This window comes from Acromyrmex echinatior, chromosome 13 (assembly GCF_024713525.1).
Source record: "Acromyrmex echinatior isolate Ae372 chromosome 13, ASM2471352v2, whole genome shotgun sequence".
NCBI classification, from domain to species: Eukaryota; Metazoa; Arthropoda; class Insecta; order Hymenoptera; family Formicidae; genus Acromyrmex; species Acromyrmex echinatior.
Window position 1 is genome coordinate 6,255,397 of NC_141864.1, and position 19,746 is coordinate 6,275,142.

At 30.2% G+C, this 19,746-nt stretch overlaps 1 protein-coding gene across 1 annotated transcript; it reads left to right on the plus strand.

Annotated features, from left to right (window-relative positions):
* Positions 1–10,453: 10,453 nt before the first annotated feature.
* On the plus strand, positions 10,454–19,331 carry LOC105150893 (sorting nexin-13). The gene is made up of 10 exons (XM_011064271.2): positions 10,454–10,665; positions 12,541–12,653; positions 12,909–13,008; positions 13,077–13,163; positions 13,262–13,386; positions 13,520–14,084; positions 14,315–15,886; positions 16,202–16,390; positions 16,472–16,686; positions 16,873–19,331. Exons 2-10 carry the CDS (start codon positions 12,541–12,543, stop codon positions 17,201–17,203), a joined length of 3,297 nt encoding a protein of 1,098 aa, XP_011062573.1. The 5' UTR covers positions 10,454–10,665; the 3' UTR covers positions 17,204–19,331.
* Positions 19,332–19,746: the final 415 nt, after the last annotated feature.

Genomic DNA, 19,746 nt, shown 5'->3' on the forward strand with positions numbered 1-19,746 from the left:
TAGACATTTAATTATCCCCGCTCAAACGAGGGACTACCTTTAAATTCCAGAGCCCGACCGCCAGCATATCGACTCGCTTGGTCGTCGAGTTTCCTCGTTACATGTGGTAGCCGCGTAAGTATCGCGGCGAGAAAAAAAGTATAAAATGCGGCAGCTGCGCTTGCAATCCGATATTCATTGTAAATTGAGACGCTCTAGTCTCCAGTGGGCTATTTCTCTAGTATTTAAATAATAAATTCTTTTTTTTTTCACTTTTCGTACATTGAATCGTTATTGCACTCAAGCTGCTATAATGGTTTGAGAAAAATAATCCTGCGGCAAATGGAAGTTAACAAAATATTAAAAAGTCATACTACTCTGATATTAAAATAACAATAAATTCAAGATTTTTTAAAATAATGTATTCGATATTATACATTATTAGATTACGCATACTAAAAATTGTTATAATTAATTAACAAAGTTGAATGTAAAAATAAATATTTTATACATTTAAATACCCATTAATGATATTATCACGTTTAACAAAATATACACGTATTATTTTATTGTTAAAGTTATATTGTACCACTGCATTTAAATACTTTATATAAAGCAACCTTTTTTTAATATGTACTATTAGGTGTTGGAATTAATTCGTAGCGTTTTACAAGTGATGGGAAGTACTTTCATTAATGTATTTTTTAATGCTCATGTGAAATAAATAACATTCTTTCATTAAAAACGCTACGAATTAATTCCAACACCTAATATTATATATATTCAGTATATATATATATATATATATATATATATATATATATTCAGTGTATATAGTGCAAGTAATCAAATCAATAATCAAAGTCACCATGAGTTAATTACTATGTAAAATAAATTTAGGGTTATATTATGCAATACTTAAACTATATTGCGTATTAAAGATTTTAAATAAAAAAAAACAGTTTCATTTTAAATATAAAACAGGTTGTGAAACAATTGCCTCTACCACGGCATGATCAAACAATTTCACGGCACATTTCCAGAGGCCAAGTGGTCTGAAATCAAAAAGTAAAATATTTTATTGGACCAAATGGAATAGTTATAATGTAGCATAGGATTTTTTATATTGAGAATTGTGAAAAGGAATTTGATTTAAACAGAAAAGATCTTTTAAAACAAATTTAAAAGATTTATTCTAAACAAATAAATTAATATAGGACAAAAATTCTACACTATATTCTAGTTATCCCATCTACTTACGAAAAAATATTTTACTTTTATTATAATTTCAGATCCCCATTTCAGGAAACTGTTCGTGGCGAAATATTCCACAAAACCTACATTTTTTATTTATTATAAAACTTTAATATCTAGCAATTTGTATAGTTAAGAGGTACTGTATATATACCTCTAAAATTAATTCTACAAAATAGTTGAACTGAAAACAAAAAGTCTTGAATTTGAGATTCTGTCAAGGTGATGTACGATTACTTAAATAAGAGATCTGTTTTTTATTTCTGCATTAGAACTCTTTTTCTTGCTTTCATCAAATATCAAATATATATCTATCTCATTTTAAATTCCAAAAATATACACCAGTTCAGCCACAGAAAATAGACCCAACATATTTTAAGATTTTTTGAAATAAAAATCTAATTGTCGAAGGAAAGATTATATGCAGAAAAGACTTCGTTTTTTTCGAACATTTATTACAATAACAAAATTTTTTGATCATTTAAAATAGATGACATTCTGCTTACAAACTTTCATGATATTATCGAAAGTGTGCGCTTCAAAAATTACAAATCCTTTGTAACAAGGTCTATGTATACTACGTGGTTCAGATCGCGTTCTCATCAGCGTATCATATTTCAAGACTCTATTACTTACGCGATCGCGCATATAATGAGACGATATCATATCACTCGGTTAAGTTGATACTATCGATTTATGATATTTATATTTAAAATAAACAAAAAAATGAGAAAGACATAAACAGGAGACAATGTCGATATAACGTATAAAATAAACAACTATAAAATTATATAATTAAAAAAGTAATCGCAGTAATTACTTATATTAATAATAACAAGTATATTAAGTATAAAAGACTCGATTCTTTAACGCATTTTCATATTTTATGAATAGAATTTAAAACATTAAATTAAAAATCAAATATTACATTAATATTTATATGCTATCATAAGTTATTATTAAAATAAATGGAAAATAATACGGATAGGAGAATAATACGAATAAACGATAAAAAAAACGAATTAATATGCATGCAGTAATACTATTTCAAAAATGAGCAAAATTCGATTAGCAAAAAGAAATGATAAAAATATAATTGGATGCTCATCGATACAACGCGTAGTCATACACAACATTGAAATATATAAAATAAAAATATTCAAATATTAAAAAACAGTCGCATCAAATTATGAATCTTTCCACGCTCGCGCGTCCTCGAAACATAATTAACATCTCAAAAGATATTTATTACACCCATTCAATTTTTTATTTACTCTTCAAGTTTTAAACAGTTATGTAATGTAAGAATTATTACAATCCTTTAAGCAAAATTTCTTAGAATTTAGATATAAATTATTTAGATATAAATTGGATAAAAATTTTTTATGCAAATAAAAACTAATTCTCTCTCTCTCTCTCTCTCTCTCTCTCTCTCTCTCTCTCTCTCGCACACAAATAATCTAAATAAATATAACTTTCAACATTGCAAAATATTGTACATAATACATAATATTAATAATATTAAATATTATTATTAGGTGTTGGAATTAATTCGTAGCGTTTTTAATGAAAGAATGTTATTTATTTCACATGAGCATTAAAAAATACATTAATGAAAGTACTTCCCATCACTTGTAAAACGCTACGAATTAATTCCAACACCTAATAATATTTCATTACAGATATCTTGAATATTTAAAAATAATCTCAAATATTTTACACGCGAATTACATATTATATTTATATAGCAAACGCATATTTATATTGTAAAACGTAATGCATTATGCGGGAAATCTGCGGGAAAAAATGACCCATAGATAAGAAACCGAAATAAATAATATCTACATTACTCTCCCCACCGCTCTGCTGTCGCCCGATGCCTCTCCGGACCGCCGCCTCCTCTCGCATTCCTCGCTGACTGTACTCTCTTTCGTGGCACTTACATGCACTTGCACGACACTCTGCAAAAACATGGCATTTATTACACACAGCGCTTTGTACATACGATATGTCTGGTATGCAACGTGCGTTTAATTATGTCGAAAACGTTATGTAGATCTGACATAAGAAAAATACGATCGCGTAAAATTACGAATCTTTCCGCATCCGCAATTTCTCGCGAATTAAAGGCGATAGAAATAAAACATAAACGCAAATATAAGTAAGTTTCGAGAATTATAAAATGTTTAATAAGTGTTAGACGCAATGAATTTTTTTGCGTCAATGGCTTTGCGTTTTAGCTCCGGAGCTAAAATTGGACAGATCTACTCCAAATTTTTTAAAATAGAATCTCATTCTAAAAAAAGTAAAAATTAGGTCTGGAAAAGAGTACTTAATTTTCAAATATTTAAGAGCGAGATTTTATATTCTTTAGATTCTTTAGAGTAATTGAGATTCATTTTAAAAGTTTTAAAGAATAATGTGGAGATTCATGTTAATTTCCTTACTACTTACTGTCTTACTGTTTAATTTTTTTCTGTAGGGCCATGGCCCTAAGCCATTTAAGTACAGTCGAGTTTTCGAGCAACGGCTAACGAGGGAATCGAAAATCATGCGATTAACTTCGCGCCGTTCTCGACGATTGTACCTGTTGCTCCTAACCTATACTTTCTGAGCGATTTCTGCATTCTACACCCGGTATTTTTCAGAGCGATTATCATACATCCCGCATTACTACTTACAACACGCGAAACGAGCAAACATGCAAGTCAAAATGGAAAATTATACACATCCACGAGATACAAGATGTCCGAACGTATACGAGCTGTTTTGCTGCTCCCGCGATCTACACGAATCTTGTACACGTCATATCCAGTGTTGCCAACTCTCGAAAAAAAGAAAAGCTAGACGACACTTCAGAAATAGCTAAATAATTGCTAGATTTGAAAAATTAAGGAAAATAACTAAATAATAGTTAGATTTTAAAAAGTAAGGAAAATATATATTTAAAATACAATTATAATTAGAAATACTAATTTATTTGATAGAAAAAGTTTTTATAATTGCACATGAGCATAGATATTATTATAAAATAAACAAAGTAACATATTATATTGGGTCATCTAAAAAGTATCCGCGGTACTTTGTCACTAGATATATGACCATCAACACACATCTAGTGTCTCAAAAAACCGCGGATACTTTTTAGATGACCCAATATATTATCGTAACACACATTTAGGAACATATATAATATAATAAAATATAATGTAATTAAAACATCGATTAAATTAAATTAAGTAAAACATTTATGAAATACTAAATCGTTTAAATCAAAATTCTCATATTTTTGGGGATAAGCTTCGTTAGTATCAATTCGTCTTAATACATTTTCCGGTAATTCAATAATATAACTGTTATATAATACCATCATAATATATTTATATTGTTGAATACGAAATTATAATATTGATGTTATATTATTTTTAATTTGCATCAACTGAGTATTTAATATTTCTCGTCAGCATACTAATTTTCTGATTGTCGTCGGGCATTCGGACAATTATATTTTTGGTTGTCCGGCTACTACTTATTTACTATAATAAATAAATATATATTAGGTGTTGGAATTAATTCGTAGCGTTTTTTAATGAAAGAATGTTATTTATTTCACATGAGCATTAAAAAATACATTAATGAAAGTACTTCCCATCACTTGTAAAACGCTACGAATTAATTCCAACACCTAATAAATAAATATTTTAATTAATAAATATTATAAGTGAGTTCAAATAATCTTTTCTTGCTTAAGGGAGTCTTAAATTTTCAAATGAATATAAATATTTATATTAAAAACCTTTCTAATATTATAAATTGTATTGTTTATGACAAGTTACGTTTAAACGTTCGACTACTGGGATATTTACCTTTCATACGTTTTAAACAAATCACCGATATATGAACGATGAATTCAAATGGCAAATATGATTACAAAATGTAACGCTATGTCGTTTATTCAATACCATTTAAACACATCACAATGTGGCCGATTCCGTTGATGCACTAACGAATGACATAGTGACCGCTCCGCGAATAAATAAATGAATTAAACATCATTCAAAAATAACGGCGACAATTAGTGTTTCATCAAGACAAGATTTGTCTTAAAGAGCATTTCTCGTCTTGTCTTGATTTTCAAGATAAGAAATTTTTCTTGTCTTGACTATTTCTTGACATTATATTTCTTGTTTTGAATTCAAAAATCTTGAATTTCTTGAAATTTCTTGATTTTGTAAACAGGGAATTGTGAATCGTTGACTACGTTGCATCATAAGAGATAATAAGAAAACATAGACATACAAATTGAATGTCGAGTCGTCTCGTAGTTTACTATGTTTAAATTCATGGTTTAAAAGTGTGCCTATACTATCTATTATGGACAAATCTATTAATAAAAATTAAAAATATTTCTCAAATTATCATTTTTAATATTATGAAGTTACTGCCAAATGTGACTATTTCAGATTATTAGATTTCTGAGATTATTAGATATAATTATATATATTTTAATCATTCCTGATTTAATTGATACTATTAGTAGAAATACGTAAATGTTTATACATAATATACTTTTGCAAGCAATCTTGCAATATCGATTTTATATATATTCTTTTACATAAATGTAAAGGTTAATATTTGGTACAACAAGAACGTATCGGTGAGTATAATTTAATTTGGTTAGATCAGGGATTTCACTTTTCCATTAATCGATTTACACTCTGCTTATATGTTATTTTGCTATTTAATGAAAATATATGAAAATATACATATCTATATTATATAACCTGTTATAAATACCAATAAATACAAAAATGTTGAAACTACCTAACATATTCAAAACTTTTCAAATCAGAGATAAAATAATAAAATATTAAAATAATAAAGTATTAAAAATAAAAACTGTCACGGAATTTTTAAGAAATTCCAAGAAATTTCTTGATTTATTGTCAAGAAATCATGGTCTTGATAACAATTTCTTGTCTTGAAATCAATTTCCAATTTCTTGTTTTGGTCTTGTCTTGATTCAAAATAAAACCAAGACAAGATTTCTTGAATTTCTTGATTTTGATGAAACACTAGCGGCAATCTTACTTCGATGCCGCATGAACAACGCAAATCGGTTCGATTCGCGAAATGATCAGATTTCTTCTGATTCAGACAGCACGCTTGTCCAAAATCGGGACATAAGATATCTTGAAGATATCTTAAAGACATCTTTAAGACATTTTATGCCCCGATTTTTCACGAACAATTTGAGATTCACTCGATGATAGACTCTGAATAAAATTATAATCTGAAATTTGAATGTAAAATAAGGAATGAGAAAAATATTCGATTTCGTAGATCTGTATAATTCCCCTACAGACAGCAAATCTAAATTAAATCGGGATATAAGATGTCAATGATATCTACAATAATAGAGTATATAATAAGCTTTAAGCCGTAAAAATGGCCATATAATCAATTATTCTTCTTATATTCAACTGTGATTAATATATTTCTTACAGCTGACTTTTTATACACAGTAAAATGCTATTATATTATTATTAAAAATTTTTCGTAAGCAAATGACGCACTTTCAATCAATTCTCGAAAATTTAAAATTACATGACATTTTAAAAATTACACTAAAAAGATAATCCGATAATAGCTATATCAAATATTAGGTCAAACAATTCCAATTAAATGTTCAATTAATATAATCAAAAATAATTTTACTTTTCTATAAAATATTCAGTAGGTAAATATTCAAATGATTGATTATATTATTAATTTTGATAATACTTATTAAATATTTAGAAAAATCAAATTGTTTTTTATTATAAACTAGAGCGGGGGATTTTTTTCTTCCATTTCTCGTGATAACATTTACATTTATGAATAGCACATGTTGAATTTCGAAGTTGTTCTTGTGTTAACAAAGAACAATTTAATTGTATTATATAATGTAGTTGTAAGCACGTCACTGCAAAAAGATATTGTTTGCCATATCGTTTTTCGTATTATTTTAAAATTGAAACAAAATAGCCCTGCCGTCCTCTATTAATCGAATATTTGATTGGAATTATTATTTCACTCAACATTTGTTTCAATGTACTTACTTTATTGTAGATATCGCGTTAAAGACATCTCAAAGATATGTTTAAGATATCTTCCATTCTTCTACGTGCTATCTGTAGGGAATGATACAGATTTACTTATTAAATCAAGTATTTTTCGCGTTCCTCATTTTACATTTAAATTTTGGATTATGATTTTATTCGGAATCTATATCCGAGTAAATTTGAAGTTGTTCGCAAAATGCTAATCGCAGTGACCATTGACCTCTTATCAGGCGGTGCCGAGCTATCTTTCGGGGCGAATTTCATTCTGAATTGGAGAAGGAGCGTTAGGATTTCATGTAATATCGCAGTCGACGGCGACCATTATCGTGTCCCAATGCATCCCATCGTGCGAGTGGAATTTTTTAATACCGCCATTCGATCTGAAAGTCAGATGAAATCCATTCCGAAAGATAATTTGCGATCACGGATCGAAGCAGGATTTTAAATCGCAGAATACAATTGAGTTTCTCGTGTGTGATAAACTGCGATGTCACAAGTAAGTTTCGAATCGATCCGATTTCAAATTTGCTTTTGTCATCTGCTGTCAATGAAGAGAGGAGGGTTTTCAGATTCGCATAATCCGGAAAAACAGATTCCAAATCGTTAAAGTTCAGTCACGCAACATTCATCTTTCTGTTAATTAAGCGAAATTAATTACCAGTAATTTAATTTAATTAATTAAATATCTATAATTAGAGTAAGTTAAATTAGTAGTTATTACGAGCAGTTAGATGAAATAATAACAGAAAAAAATAAAGTTAATGGATTTATTAGATAACCAATTAGCAAGTACAGTAAGTAGGATTTAACATAAAATTATGTAATACTTTAATATTTGTTGCTTAATATTTGTTGTCTTGCACTCTTTCTTCCTCTTTTCGAACTTCTTCTCTTTATTCAAGAATCAATAATATAAAAATAATGCGCTAAAACATACAGTTGTTAATTTGCAATAGCATTGGCCACTGGTGCATCCATCTAGCAGTAGTTATTGACTACTATCTTTAATTTCTCCGAATGTTACTTTATCGATAAAATAATTATTAAAAATATTGCAGTAATTTCGTGTGAATCTCATAAATTACAGCAAAAGTAAATTAATTCAATCGTTAACTCCTCTGGAAATAAATAAGACAGTAATTTGAGATGAAATTGGAGAGTGGACATGCCTGCGGTTTTAGGTGTCATCTTTAAAGTTTTATACTTTATTAATAAAAGTAGCGCAAAAGTTCGCCACTGTTGGACTCAATAATCACATCATATTAAAGAATTTCTAAGACCTTATTGGACGACAAATCAATTAGATCTAAGATGGCGAAGTAACCAAAAAAAAAAAAAACGCAAAAAAGTAGTCAATAAAAACTCTAGGCGAAAATAAAAAATCAAAGTGAGTCAAATATAAGAAAAAAATAACAGAAGAATAAACAAAGCTTTTAGGAAGCGAAAAACAAAAAATTAAAAAAAAGCTTGAATGCTTTCTGTTACATTCTATTGTTCCAATTTTTGCCTCCTAAAAACTTAATTCGTTTATGCATCTGTTAGTCTGCTTTTACATGAAGCCACATGGCACACACACACACACACACACACACACACACACACACACACACACACACACACACACACACACACACACACACACACACACATCTCTACTTTTTTTAATAAATAATGCATAATGGTGACAAATTACTTTTTAAAAGTGACGCGACTTTCCCAATATTGGTTTTTATATAGTTACAAGTTATCGTTATATCACGTCATAAAAAAATTGCCAAATTATTACCCATCAAACAGCACACAATATTTATAAAATATTTACAAAATATTTATAAATATTTATAAGGTTTATTTTAAATATTTTGTAAATATTTTTGTGGTCTTAGATTGCATAGATCATAAACACTTATTATAAATATTATAAAACATTTATTGTAAATTTTGTATAGTAAATGCTATGAAAATACTTAATAAGAAACAATAATTCAAGTAAAAAATACTTATCAGAAATATTTATTTATATTTATTATAAATATTATACTAAATATTTAGTCTATTTTTTAATAATATTTCGAATAAAGCTTTATATAAAATATGTATAAAATATTTATATAACATTTCAAAAAATGAATATTTATTATAAATATTCTATGCTGCCTGGGTATTACAGAAAATAATGGTAAAAGTAAATAATGGCTACCTGAACAAATATTGCATATACAAAAATATAATAAAAGATGGATGATCTTAATAATCCCAAGTAACGCAAGTTAATGATAACGTCAAAATGATCAAAACGATATCATTTTAACGTCATTTTGACGTTTTTTATCATGTTGTATTACTTGGGTAGACGTGTATCATCAATTATAATTATATTACGATATGCACGCGCAAATCATTTTTATTATTATAGTGGGATGTAATAACGATATTCAATAATTTTTACTCAAATACTATAAAGTTTACGAAAAAAACAGCGAGAGATAAAAATCGTTTATTTTCTCCTCGTAAAATTCTAAGAATTTTTTTCAGAATTTTTTCAGAATTTTTTAATACTATATTTTCTCATGTTGGTAAAAATATTTTATATTGCCAATATATAATACATATGTATATACATATATGTATATATATGTATAAAAAAATGCAGCACTAAAAAGTTAATGAAAAATTCTGAAAAAATTCTTAAATTTTTATGAAGAGAAAATAAACAATTTTTGTCTCTCAGTTTTTCTGTTAAGTTGATAGAATTTGAGAAAAAAATTATTGAAGATATACCAGTACATATTCAACAATTTTTAATATTATTAATCTTGTTAACTGCTGCAAAAATTATAAATTGGTAGAGAATTTTTCGACTCAGTTTAATCCGCTTTATTTACACACAAGCGTTTTGTCAAAACTTAACCGTCATACTACAATATATATTGGGTCATCTAAAAACCGCGGATACTTTTTAGATGACCCAATATATTATTCTCTCTGGCAGTACTTTGCAGGACATTGACGTTACCGACCGTTTTTAATCCGCGCAGTCTGTAGTGCAATCTCTAACCGACAGGGAGCGCTTCATCTGATCGGACATCGCGTTCGCGACGATGGCATTGATGGCAACCACGCAGAATCGTGCGAGATCGAAAGATCATGGTGTCGTCCGACGTGTCGTCCAGCGCATCAAGCCGCATCGTCCGCAAGAATGTAAATAAAGCGCCGCTTAGCTGACCAGTCCGAGTGGAAGAGGTGTAAGAGTACGTCGTCGCGAGACCCGCAATATGCGCGTAGCCGAATACGCGACGACAACCGGCCCGTTGAGCAATCACCAAAGGTGCGTAGAAAGATGACCCGGTCTGTTCCATCGGTCTGTCCTATCGAATCACCCAACTTAGCAACACGTCGTCCTGGGGACACCTGCGTGTCACGTTCTGCTCTCCGTCGTTTGTCCAACGATTTCAGACTGGTCGATCAGGGCCACTTTACTTCCGAACCACGCACGCATAACGGATGCTCGTATTCACGCGCCCACTATTCATAAATGTATATATATATATATATATATATATATATATATATATATATATGTATATATATATATGTATATATGTATATATGTATATATGTATATCTCAGTATTATGATAGTTGTTTGTGTTGTTTTGTATGCGGGTAGGCACGGCAGAGGATGTGCGATAACTGTCAGTCATTTCGATTCCTAGGACAAATTGTCAACAACGGTGAAATTTTAGAGCAAATAGATTCTTCTTTGTGAAAAATAAAAGTTCATTAGAAAATAGATGAATCGAATGGGAGATGTGAAGGCAATTCATTTTTCAAATGAGGTAGCAGCAAAAAAGTATACTCTACATATGTTGCATAACACTGTTTTGTTCTTACAAGTATGAAAAATATTTGCTTTACATTTCTGTTGATCTGGAAGTTTACTGATTTCTATTGATTTTCCAATTGACGGTTATGATTTGAAGAGAGAAAAAGAGAAATATTTACAAAGATTTATATCTTGAGAGTGAATTATTTAATTTCTTTTTAATTCTTGTATCTCGAGTGTTTTATCTCCAGCATACTTGTAATGATTCATTTAATCATTATATTTCAATCAGTTTCTTATCATATATGATAAACCAAGAAAGTGATATCTACAGATTTGTTTGTCAAAGAATTAAATGTTATCCTTGCTACTCTTCATAAAATTAATACTTTATATTTTGTATCATTTTTTTAAATGTTGCTACAATTATGATTATATTTTTTAGAAAACATATGTTTATTTATTTACTTTGAAAAAATTCTTAATTAAAAAATGTTTTAATCTTCTAATTTATAAGCATTAAGATGTAGTAAACATTACTCATAAATTTTTAATTGTTATTAGTCAAATTGATGAATATTTGATCAAATAAAAAAAATCATAAATTAAAGAGATCAAATTAATCAAACCATTTAATTTCATTAAAAAGCGAAAGAGCATTTTATTAATTACAGAAAAAAAAATATTTACTGATACTAAATGAAATAAATTAATATTATAGTTAATTAAATTAAAATTAAAAAATTATTTATTGTGTTGTGCATAATTAATTTTCAAATATTTTCATGTATTTTTGTATGTGGTATATTACAATACATATTAATAAATTTTTATTGATAAACTAATAAGTTAAACTAATAATATAATTATTAATTATTAATTTATTATTAATTTATTATTAATAATTTGTTATTATTAATTTATAAAATTTTAATTTTTCTTTAATAAGCTAAGCTTCTGTTCTTTTATTCAGAACACAAAAGTCTTAAGAACAGAATTCCATTCTGTTCTTGATAATCTTTTGTTTTTACTGGCTTATCATTAAATTGTGTGTCTTTTCCTTTGTTTTTCTCTTTCCTATTGTCCCATTATGGGACTGATAAACTCTATTTAATAAGCGTGCATGAGTAGGCAACTGTGATAATTTACTGCCAGAAATAACAGTTCTTGTGTTATCTATACTGAAGTGTTATCTATACTTAAGTATACATTGTATGTAATTATCTCTAGGAATAATTCTTATGTTTCTACAGAATATCTCTAGAAATATCTTTAGAAATAGTTATGATATATATACTCAACATATGATATGACTGCATAAATTTTGAATATGTCAACGACCGTTTCATTAGCTGGTAATAAATCGTTATTTTTGCAGATGAACGTTCCATTGTTTGGCGTTCTCGGAGCTGCCGTTACTCTGCTTGCATACATCTTCGGCATAGGAACAATTATAAAACTTTTAATCTGCTTGCTTACGTTAATTTTAGGGTAAGATAACAATATCCAATTAAAGAATGTATTATATATATTAGGTGTTGGAATTAATTCGTAGCGTTTTACAAGTGATGGGAAGTACTTTCATTAATGTATTTTTTAATGCTCATGTGAAATAAATAACATTCTTTCATTAAAAACGCTACGAATTAATTCCAACACCTAATAAAATGGTCAAAATATTTACAAATATTAAATTGTGCAAAATATGCATTAAAAAAAATCATAAAAGAAGATATTTTGTTGCAGAACATTGGTTTGTATATATAGAACATACTCACCGAATCTCGACAATGTAATTAAGTCTGAAAGGGAAGATTTAACTAAGAAGACTGAAAAGTTCCGGCAGGTAAATGAAAATTTCGAATTTTTTTGCCGTTTATTTGTTATATTACATTCCATGTGTTATGTTTGCAGTATATACTAGATCTGTCTAAGGAGAGGATGACATTTACATTAGATAGGAGAATAACTGGTAGTTGTATCATTGATGAATCCCTGCAAGTACATATTTATAGAACAATATTTATAGAATATTTATAGAAGAATATCGAATTATCTATTAATTTTTAGGTTTAATGTGTATCTGTTATTATTTTTAGGAAATCTTGGATTTCTTAATCAGAGATTATGTAGAACCATGGTATAGTGTTGTTACGGATGATGAGGAGTTTATTTATTCCGTTCGAGATACTGCCCAAAAAATCGCTATCAATGTAGCAAATCGGTATGTAAAAATATCTTTTATTAATATTTACTTTATTTGTATAATTTATTTATTTAATATTTATTTAAAAAAGTAGCCTATATAATTTACCATTAATTAAAGTTCTATTGTCCAATATCACTGTACAAAACAGGGTCAAGAGTGTCGATTGGATACCCTACTTGACTACGCGACTTGTCGACGATGCAGCCTCGCACGTCAGGTTGTACCGACAAGCAAGCGCAAGGATGAAGCAATTACGATCGAACAGAGTCCCGAAAGGTAGTGCCAGCTCAAGCACATCGGGCGGGACTCCGAAGAAGACTCCCACTCATCGACGAAATAAAAGCGAGACCGACGTCTCTTGGTACTCGCAGTCAAAATTTTATATACCTAATCTGTCATCACTTACCGAGCCAATCGAATCATCTGGCGATGAGAAGGAGGACGAATCGCTGGAAAAGATATTTTTTGATCTCGAAGTCCAAATGGAAAATAATCTGATATGCAGAGATCTGGTATGCACAAACGACACCCAGGAATTAGAATTCTTAGGCGAAATATCCGAAATCCTGTTGTACCTAGTGCTACCCAAGGCGGATTTCGATTGTTTAACTGTGAGATTCGTCTTAAGGGAATTGTTAGTGAACGTTATAATCAGGCCGTTGTTGGATCTTTTCTCCGATCCTGATTACATTAATCAGGCGTGTATATGGCTGGTTAGTTATCGATGCTCCTTTGATGACAAATTTTGTAGATATAAATTTGAGATTTTTTGTTCTTTAATAAGTATAATATATAGTTTATTTAATTCGTTTAAAAACTCATATCTAAATTTATTTAAAAATATATTCATATTTGTATTGTTTATTTTAACGTTTTATCATACACTATATAGTACTAATATTTCTATCTAAATTATATATAAAATATTTTAATTTTTTTTTAGTGTACTAAGGATGGTGGTTTACCAAGTGATATCTTTTTAACAGTAATTAGATTAACGGACAATTTAGACGAATTAATGGCTACGAAAAATGTAGTTTGTAAAGAAATAGCGCACCTACGATCAAAGGATTCAGGTGGAGATGATGATCTATCCGTGAAGCAGCAACTGAATAGTCTGGTTTATGTGAAGAAAATCCTAGAGACAAGAATCATTGGTATGCAGGAAGGCTTAGAAACAGAAACGGACGGTATCGGCGCACAACCAGAGTGGAATAGATTGCTCATACCGGGCCAGAAACTAGTTAATTTACCATTAGATGAGTTGTTGAAAAACAATATCGCACTCAGTTATTTCATCGATTATATGACCTCCATAAATGCAGAAGCGTATCTGTTCTTTTATCTGAATATCTATGGATGGAGAGTCTCAGCTGAACAACAGATATCGGACATTGAGTTACAGAAGATTCAAAGTACTCAATCTGGTACAGGTATGATCGGCGCTAAACGCAAGAACGTGGATCTGGATAATCTAAAGGAAGCAGCCACGAAGATCTATCAACAATATCTCAGCGATAAAGCGTCGCCCAAGCTGCAACTGGATGACACATTGGTGAAAAACTTGATTACAAAAACGAAGATAGAGTCGGTCAAGGAAACCTGGTTCGACGAGTTACGAAATTGCTGCTACGAGAAACTGCAAAATGAAGACAGATTCCTGCCAGGCTTCAAGAGATCAATGGCTTACGTAAAACTGCTTGCGGAACTGGATCTGCTGAAGGATCCGGTATCCGAAGATGATACAAAATCCTTGGACAGCATAAGCTTATCCAGCACGAACAACGAATTGGACACTTTGGATGAATTGTCCGAGACGTGCAAAACTGACGACACGAAGCCTGCAGTCGTAAAGGAGGGCACTAAAAAATCGAACTCTTCAACAAGCTTAACAAGCATAGGAGAAGCAAATGAGAGTAAGGACTTTGACGAAATTGATACAAATACGGGCAATTTGAAAGTTGTGAAAAACACACGTATGGGGTCTACTGCAGAAATTGAACAAATTGGTGAAAAGAAGGACATTTCGTTTTATATGGAAACTAATGCGGAGCAATTCGTCAAGCTGGATGAGAATAATTACGACCAAAACGCGATCAAAAAGCTACAGCAAGGTCGCTTCGAGATCACTGCCACGATCATAGAAACTGGTATCGTCAGCGATCGCGGAAAAACATACGGCATATACGCGGTAGCGGTCACGAAGAATTACGATTCGGGCTACAAAGAGAAGTGGCATATCTATAGACGGTACTCCGATTTCTACGATTTGCATCAGAAAATCAAGGAAAAGTATTACGATCTGGCGAAAATACCTTTCCCCGCGAAAAAAGCCTTCCACAATATGGAACGCACGGTGTTGGAAAGACGAATGTTGATGTTGAACGCATGGTTGTGTCAACTGACGAAACCTGCGATTATGGATGGCCACATGGGATTGCAGAATCTGTTGTTGGCCTTTTTGGAGCAAGGGGATTACGATAAAGGTGTCACTGGTGGACAGATCTCAAGAACGGTAAATATGAATAATTTACTTATTTATAATATACAGAGTGTTCGATAATGGTCACATAATATCTCAACTATTGTGAGAATTGCAAAATAGTACAAGACTTCCACTCAGTTTCGTTCACTCTACTTGCCCGAGAGATTATGCAGTCATTACAAAACATCCTGTACATGTATAAATTAATTGCATCAAATTTTGGTTAGAAATGAAATATTAATTTTCTAAAATTATAAAAAATTACAAAATAAAATACACTAATCTTTATAACAATTTTAAATACTAAAAATAAAAAAAACTAATTGCCCGATTTGTTTTATACAGATAGACACTTTAATGAATCCTTTAAAGACATCTATGAAAAGCGTTACGCAAGCGGTTAAAACAATGCCGGACAATATGCTAAGTACGGTGGACGGCGTAATGGACAACCTGAGCAAATTTTTCGGTAATCCTAAGAAAACGAGTATATTTTACGAGAATACCAAAGTTAGCGCCGGTCTTGATACAGAGGTATTTTTTTCTTTTATACACAATATTGCACCATTCTAAAATCGAGTCAATCAGTTGAATCGTTTAATTCGTGTTTTCCAGACCGATGACAATATCCCGTTGCGAATTATACTTCTGTTAATGGATGAAATTTTCGATCTGAAAGTACGAAATCAGTGGCTAAGACGACGGATTATAACGCTACTGCGCCAAATCATTCGCACGATGTTCGGAGATATAGTAAATAGAAGGATATTGGAGTATGTATCGTTTATGACCAGCCCATCAAAAGTTGCGGGATATTTGCGCTTATTCAAGTAAGTAAATGGTGTTAATACCTCAAGCATAAAATTTCGATATGACATTCATTAACATTAAAAAAAAATAATTCTTATATATATTTCATCATTTTAATTCTTCTTTGCGATTGATTTTTGCGATGATTATAATTATTCAATTTTTAAGAAACAAAGTAAGTTAAGTGAATTAATGACATTTTGCAGGAATAGTTTCTGGCCGAATGGCGTGAAGGCTGAGAGTAAACCGCCGCGAGACACGGAGATGAAGAACCGAACGCGAGTGGCAGCTAAGATAGCTTTACTTTCGTGTCTCTCGGATGAATTGAAACATATCATAGGCAGCGAAACGACAAGACGCGGTTTGTTAAGGGTGTTCGAATTGTTTCAACGACCCATACTAAACAGAAGATTGTTGTACGTGTTGCTGGAAGGTATCGTCGAGACTCTATTCCCACAAAACAATCTAGTGACAATTTTCAGGAAACTCTATTCGGTCTCACCGAGAGTGAGAAGTAAAAGTAAAGCAAAGTCCTGATGGAAGAATAAGACAGACTGATGTCCGAATGTAATGGTGTGAAATTTTTTCAATTATGCAGTCGAAAAAATCCACGAGTTAAGAATTTCGACTTCATCATCGAACTTTAATAAAATGCATTTCTTGTCTTTGAGTAGCTTAGAAATTCACGATATTAAGAAAATACTCGTGAAAAGTGTCCAACGTAAAAGAAACATATTTAATACATATATATATATATACATGTGCTTTTAGCCTATTGAGCTCTTTTATATTTCACTTTTCATTTTCTCCGCAGAGAAATATTGGAAAATTAATAAAATACTATTTCTTTAGGGTTAAATTCTTGATTATTTATAAGAAGAATTTTCTTCATTTTTATTCTTTTATTTTAAAAATAGTAGCAATTGTAGCATGTATGTTGATTATAACGTGTACTTAATATAAATGTGAGTTTAGATTTTACTAGTGTCGAACTCTTAACTTTTCATTTTATCATTTGTTTCTGAGATAAAATGAAAAGCTTAATAGGCTAAGAACTCATCAATCGTTACGCTTATTAAGATATTATTGGATGTTTAGCCTCTTCAAACAGTCCTCTGAGCTGCAGTATGCATATGTATGCCATTGCATCGGACACCCGTCGCGCCTAGCTTTCGACAGGGAACAAAACGAAAGTTATACGCTTTCATATTTTGACGATTTATACGTTCAACGATGCGCACGTCGGAAAAGTTACATCTTGCCGATTTTTCCTCATTAATTAATCGACGTCGAAAACTTTTTAGAATCTTTCCAATGGGACAAAAATATGTCCTTTAAGCTTTTTGAAAGGCGATTTGCAAATGTAAATATAAAAAATAAGGTAATTGAGGATGAAAGATAAGATGATACTCTCTAGAATTTAGGAAAAATATAAATTACATTGGAATACTAAAAAACTAAGTATTAAAAGCAAGTTTAAGCTTGTTTACTTAAGTGACTTCTAGATAGACGATAATTAGCATTGTATATTATTATTATTAGGAATGCACCGGATATCCGATACTTTTTTGTTCTGACCAGATAATCAGATTATCAGTATCTGGGAATATATCCAGAAAATGGATATTCGAAAAATTGCTTTCCCGGATATTTAACCGAATATCAAATATCCGATAATTTTACGATTCGGTGCATCCCTAATTATTATTAATCGTTTGGAGGTTATATTGAGCTTCCAGATTGTTTTGGCTTATTTAAAAAGGACATTAATAATATAAAATAATTGTAACAAAAAAATATTAAGTATCTAGAAGCCGCTTTACGACTTCTTTATATTCTCTCGTTAGGCCACTTATAAGTAGATTGTTTCTTACGTAATGTATAATAACGATAAGACTTTTTCTTATCCTTGTTAAACGCAATAAAGTTTTCCTATTTCCTCGAAATAAATTCTACTCAACGAATAACTGACTAGAGAGACAGACAGTGTAAAACTTTTCCAGACGTGTGCAACTATTCTAAGTGATCTAGTGGCCAAAAAGTACGATATATGAATTTCAATTTGCGTCTAACCGGGTTTACAGCTCGGGCTGCTACTCTCGTCGTATTAATGTAGAGTACCATAAAAAGAAACTCACGAATTCCTTGTGATTACCTCGTAGGGAAATGCAATAAGGTCCATGGAAACATTCCATTTTAAGTTACACTGGCTAGTTAGTTAATTATCCTTTTTACAACTATTCTCAAAACTACAACGTATTAGGTAGACGTAAAAGAAACACTGTACACATTATCATTTACTTAAGTTTTAGACAATGCGAAGTGAAGCGAAAAATATAATTTAGACATATAATTTATCGTTGATGTTATTACTTAATTCTTTATGTTGGTCTACATTGTACACAAGTTTATCTGTGCCATCCAATTGAGCAATATGTTTTTATTTACATATTAGTGAAAAATTCTTAACAGTAGTCTTGATGGCGCCTTTTAGACATTTTTGCAAATTTATGAGGACTTTACTCCCTTCATTAAAGATGCGAAATACAATTGTATAAAATTGTTGTACATTACTCGTACGTCTGTAAAGTTATTTCTATTTCATGTTAAAACGCCATACACTTATCACGTTTACTTATTAAAGGAACTATTTATAATTTGGGCAGTTCCTGGTTTCACTTTTAAACGCATCCCCGTATGCCAAAAGTATGCGTCTATTTTTGTAATTAAATACATTCTTGATACCTAGATATGTGTAAAATTGCCGATAATTTTAACATAATTTCTTTTTTTTATCAGAGATTATTATATTTTTATATTAATTATATATACGTATATTGTATACAATGAAATTATGTTTTATCGTGAATTAGGAAAATTTGTTTTAAAAAAGTCATTGATAAAATTAATTTACTGATATTAAAAATTGCTCTTGAAAAGCTACGAAAATTAAAATGAGAGTTACATTAGAGAATATATATCACTATTGCACCGAATCTCTCAATTTATTTGGCTCAAATTAGAGCAATTATTAAACGATAGTCTTATGTATCGATGCTGTGGTAAGTCGGAATTAATAG

Coding starts and splice junctions, on each gene's coding strand:
- LOC105150893 (XM_011064271.2), top strand. CDS start 12,541: ATGAACGTTCCATTGTTTGGCGTTCTCGGAGCTGCCGTTACTCTGCTT. Junction 13,164..13,261: donor TCATTGATGAATCCCTGCAA/GTACATATTTAT, acceptor TATTATTTTTAG/GAAATCTTGGATTTCTTAAT. Junction 14,085..14,314: donor ATCAGGCGTGTATATGGCTG/GTTAGTTATCGA, acceptor ATTTTTTTTTAG/TGTACTAAGGATGGTGGTTT.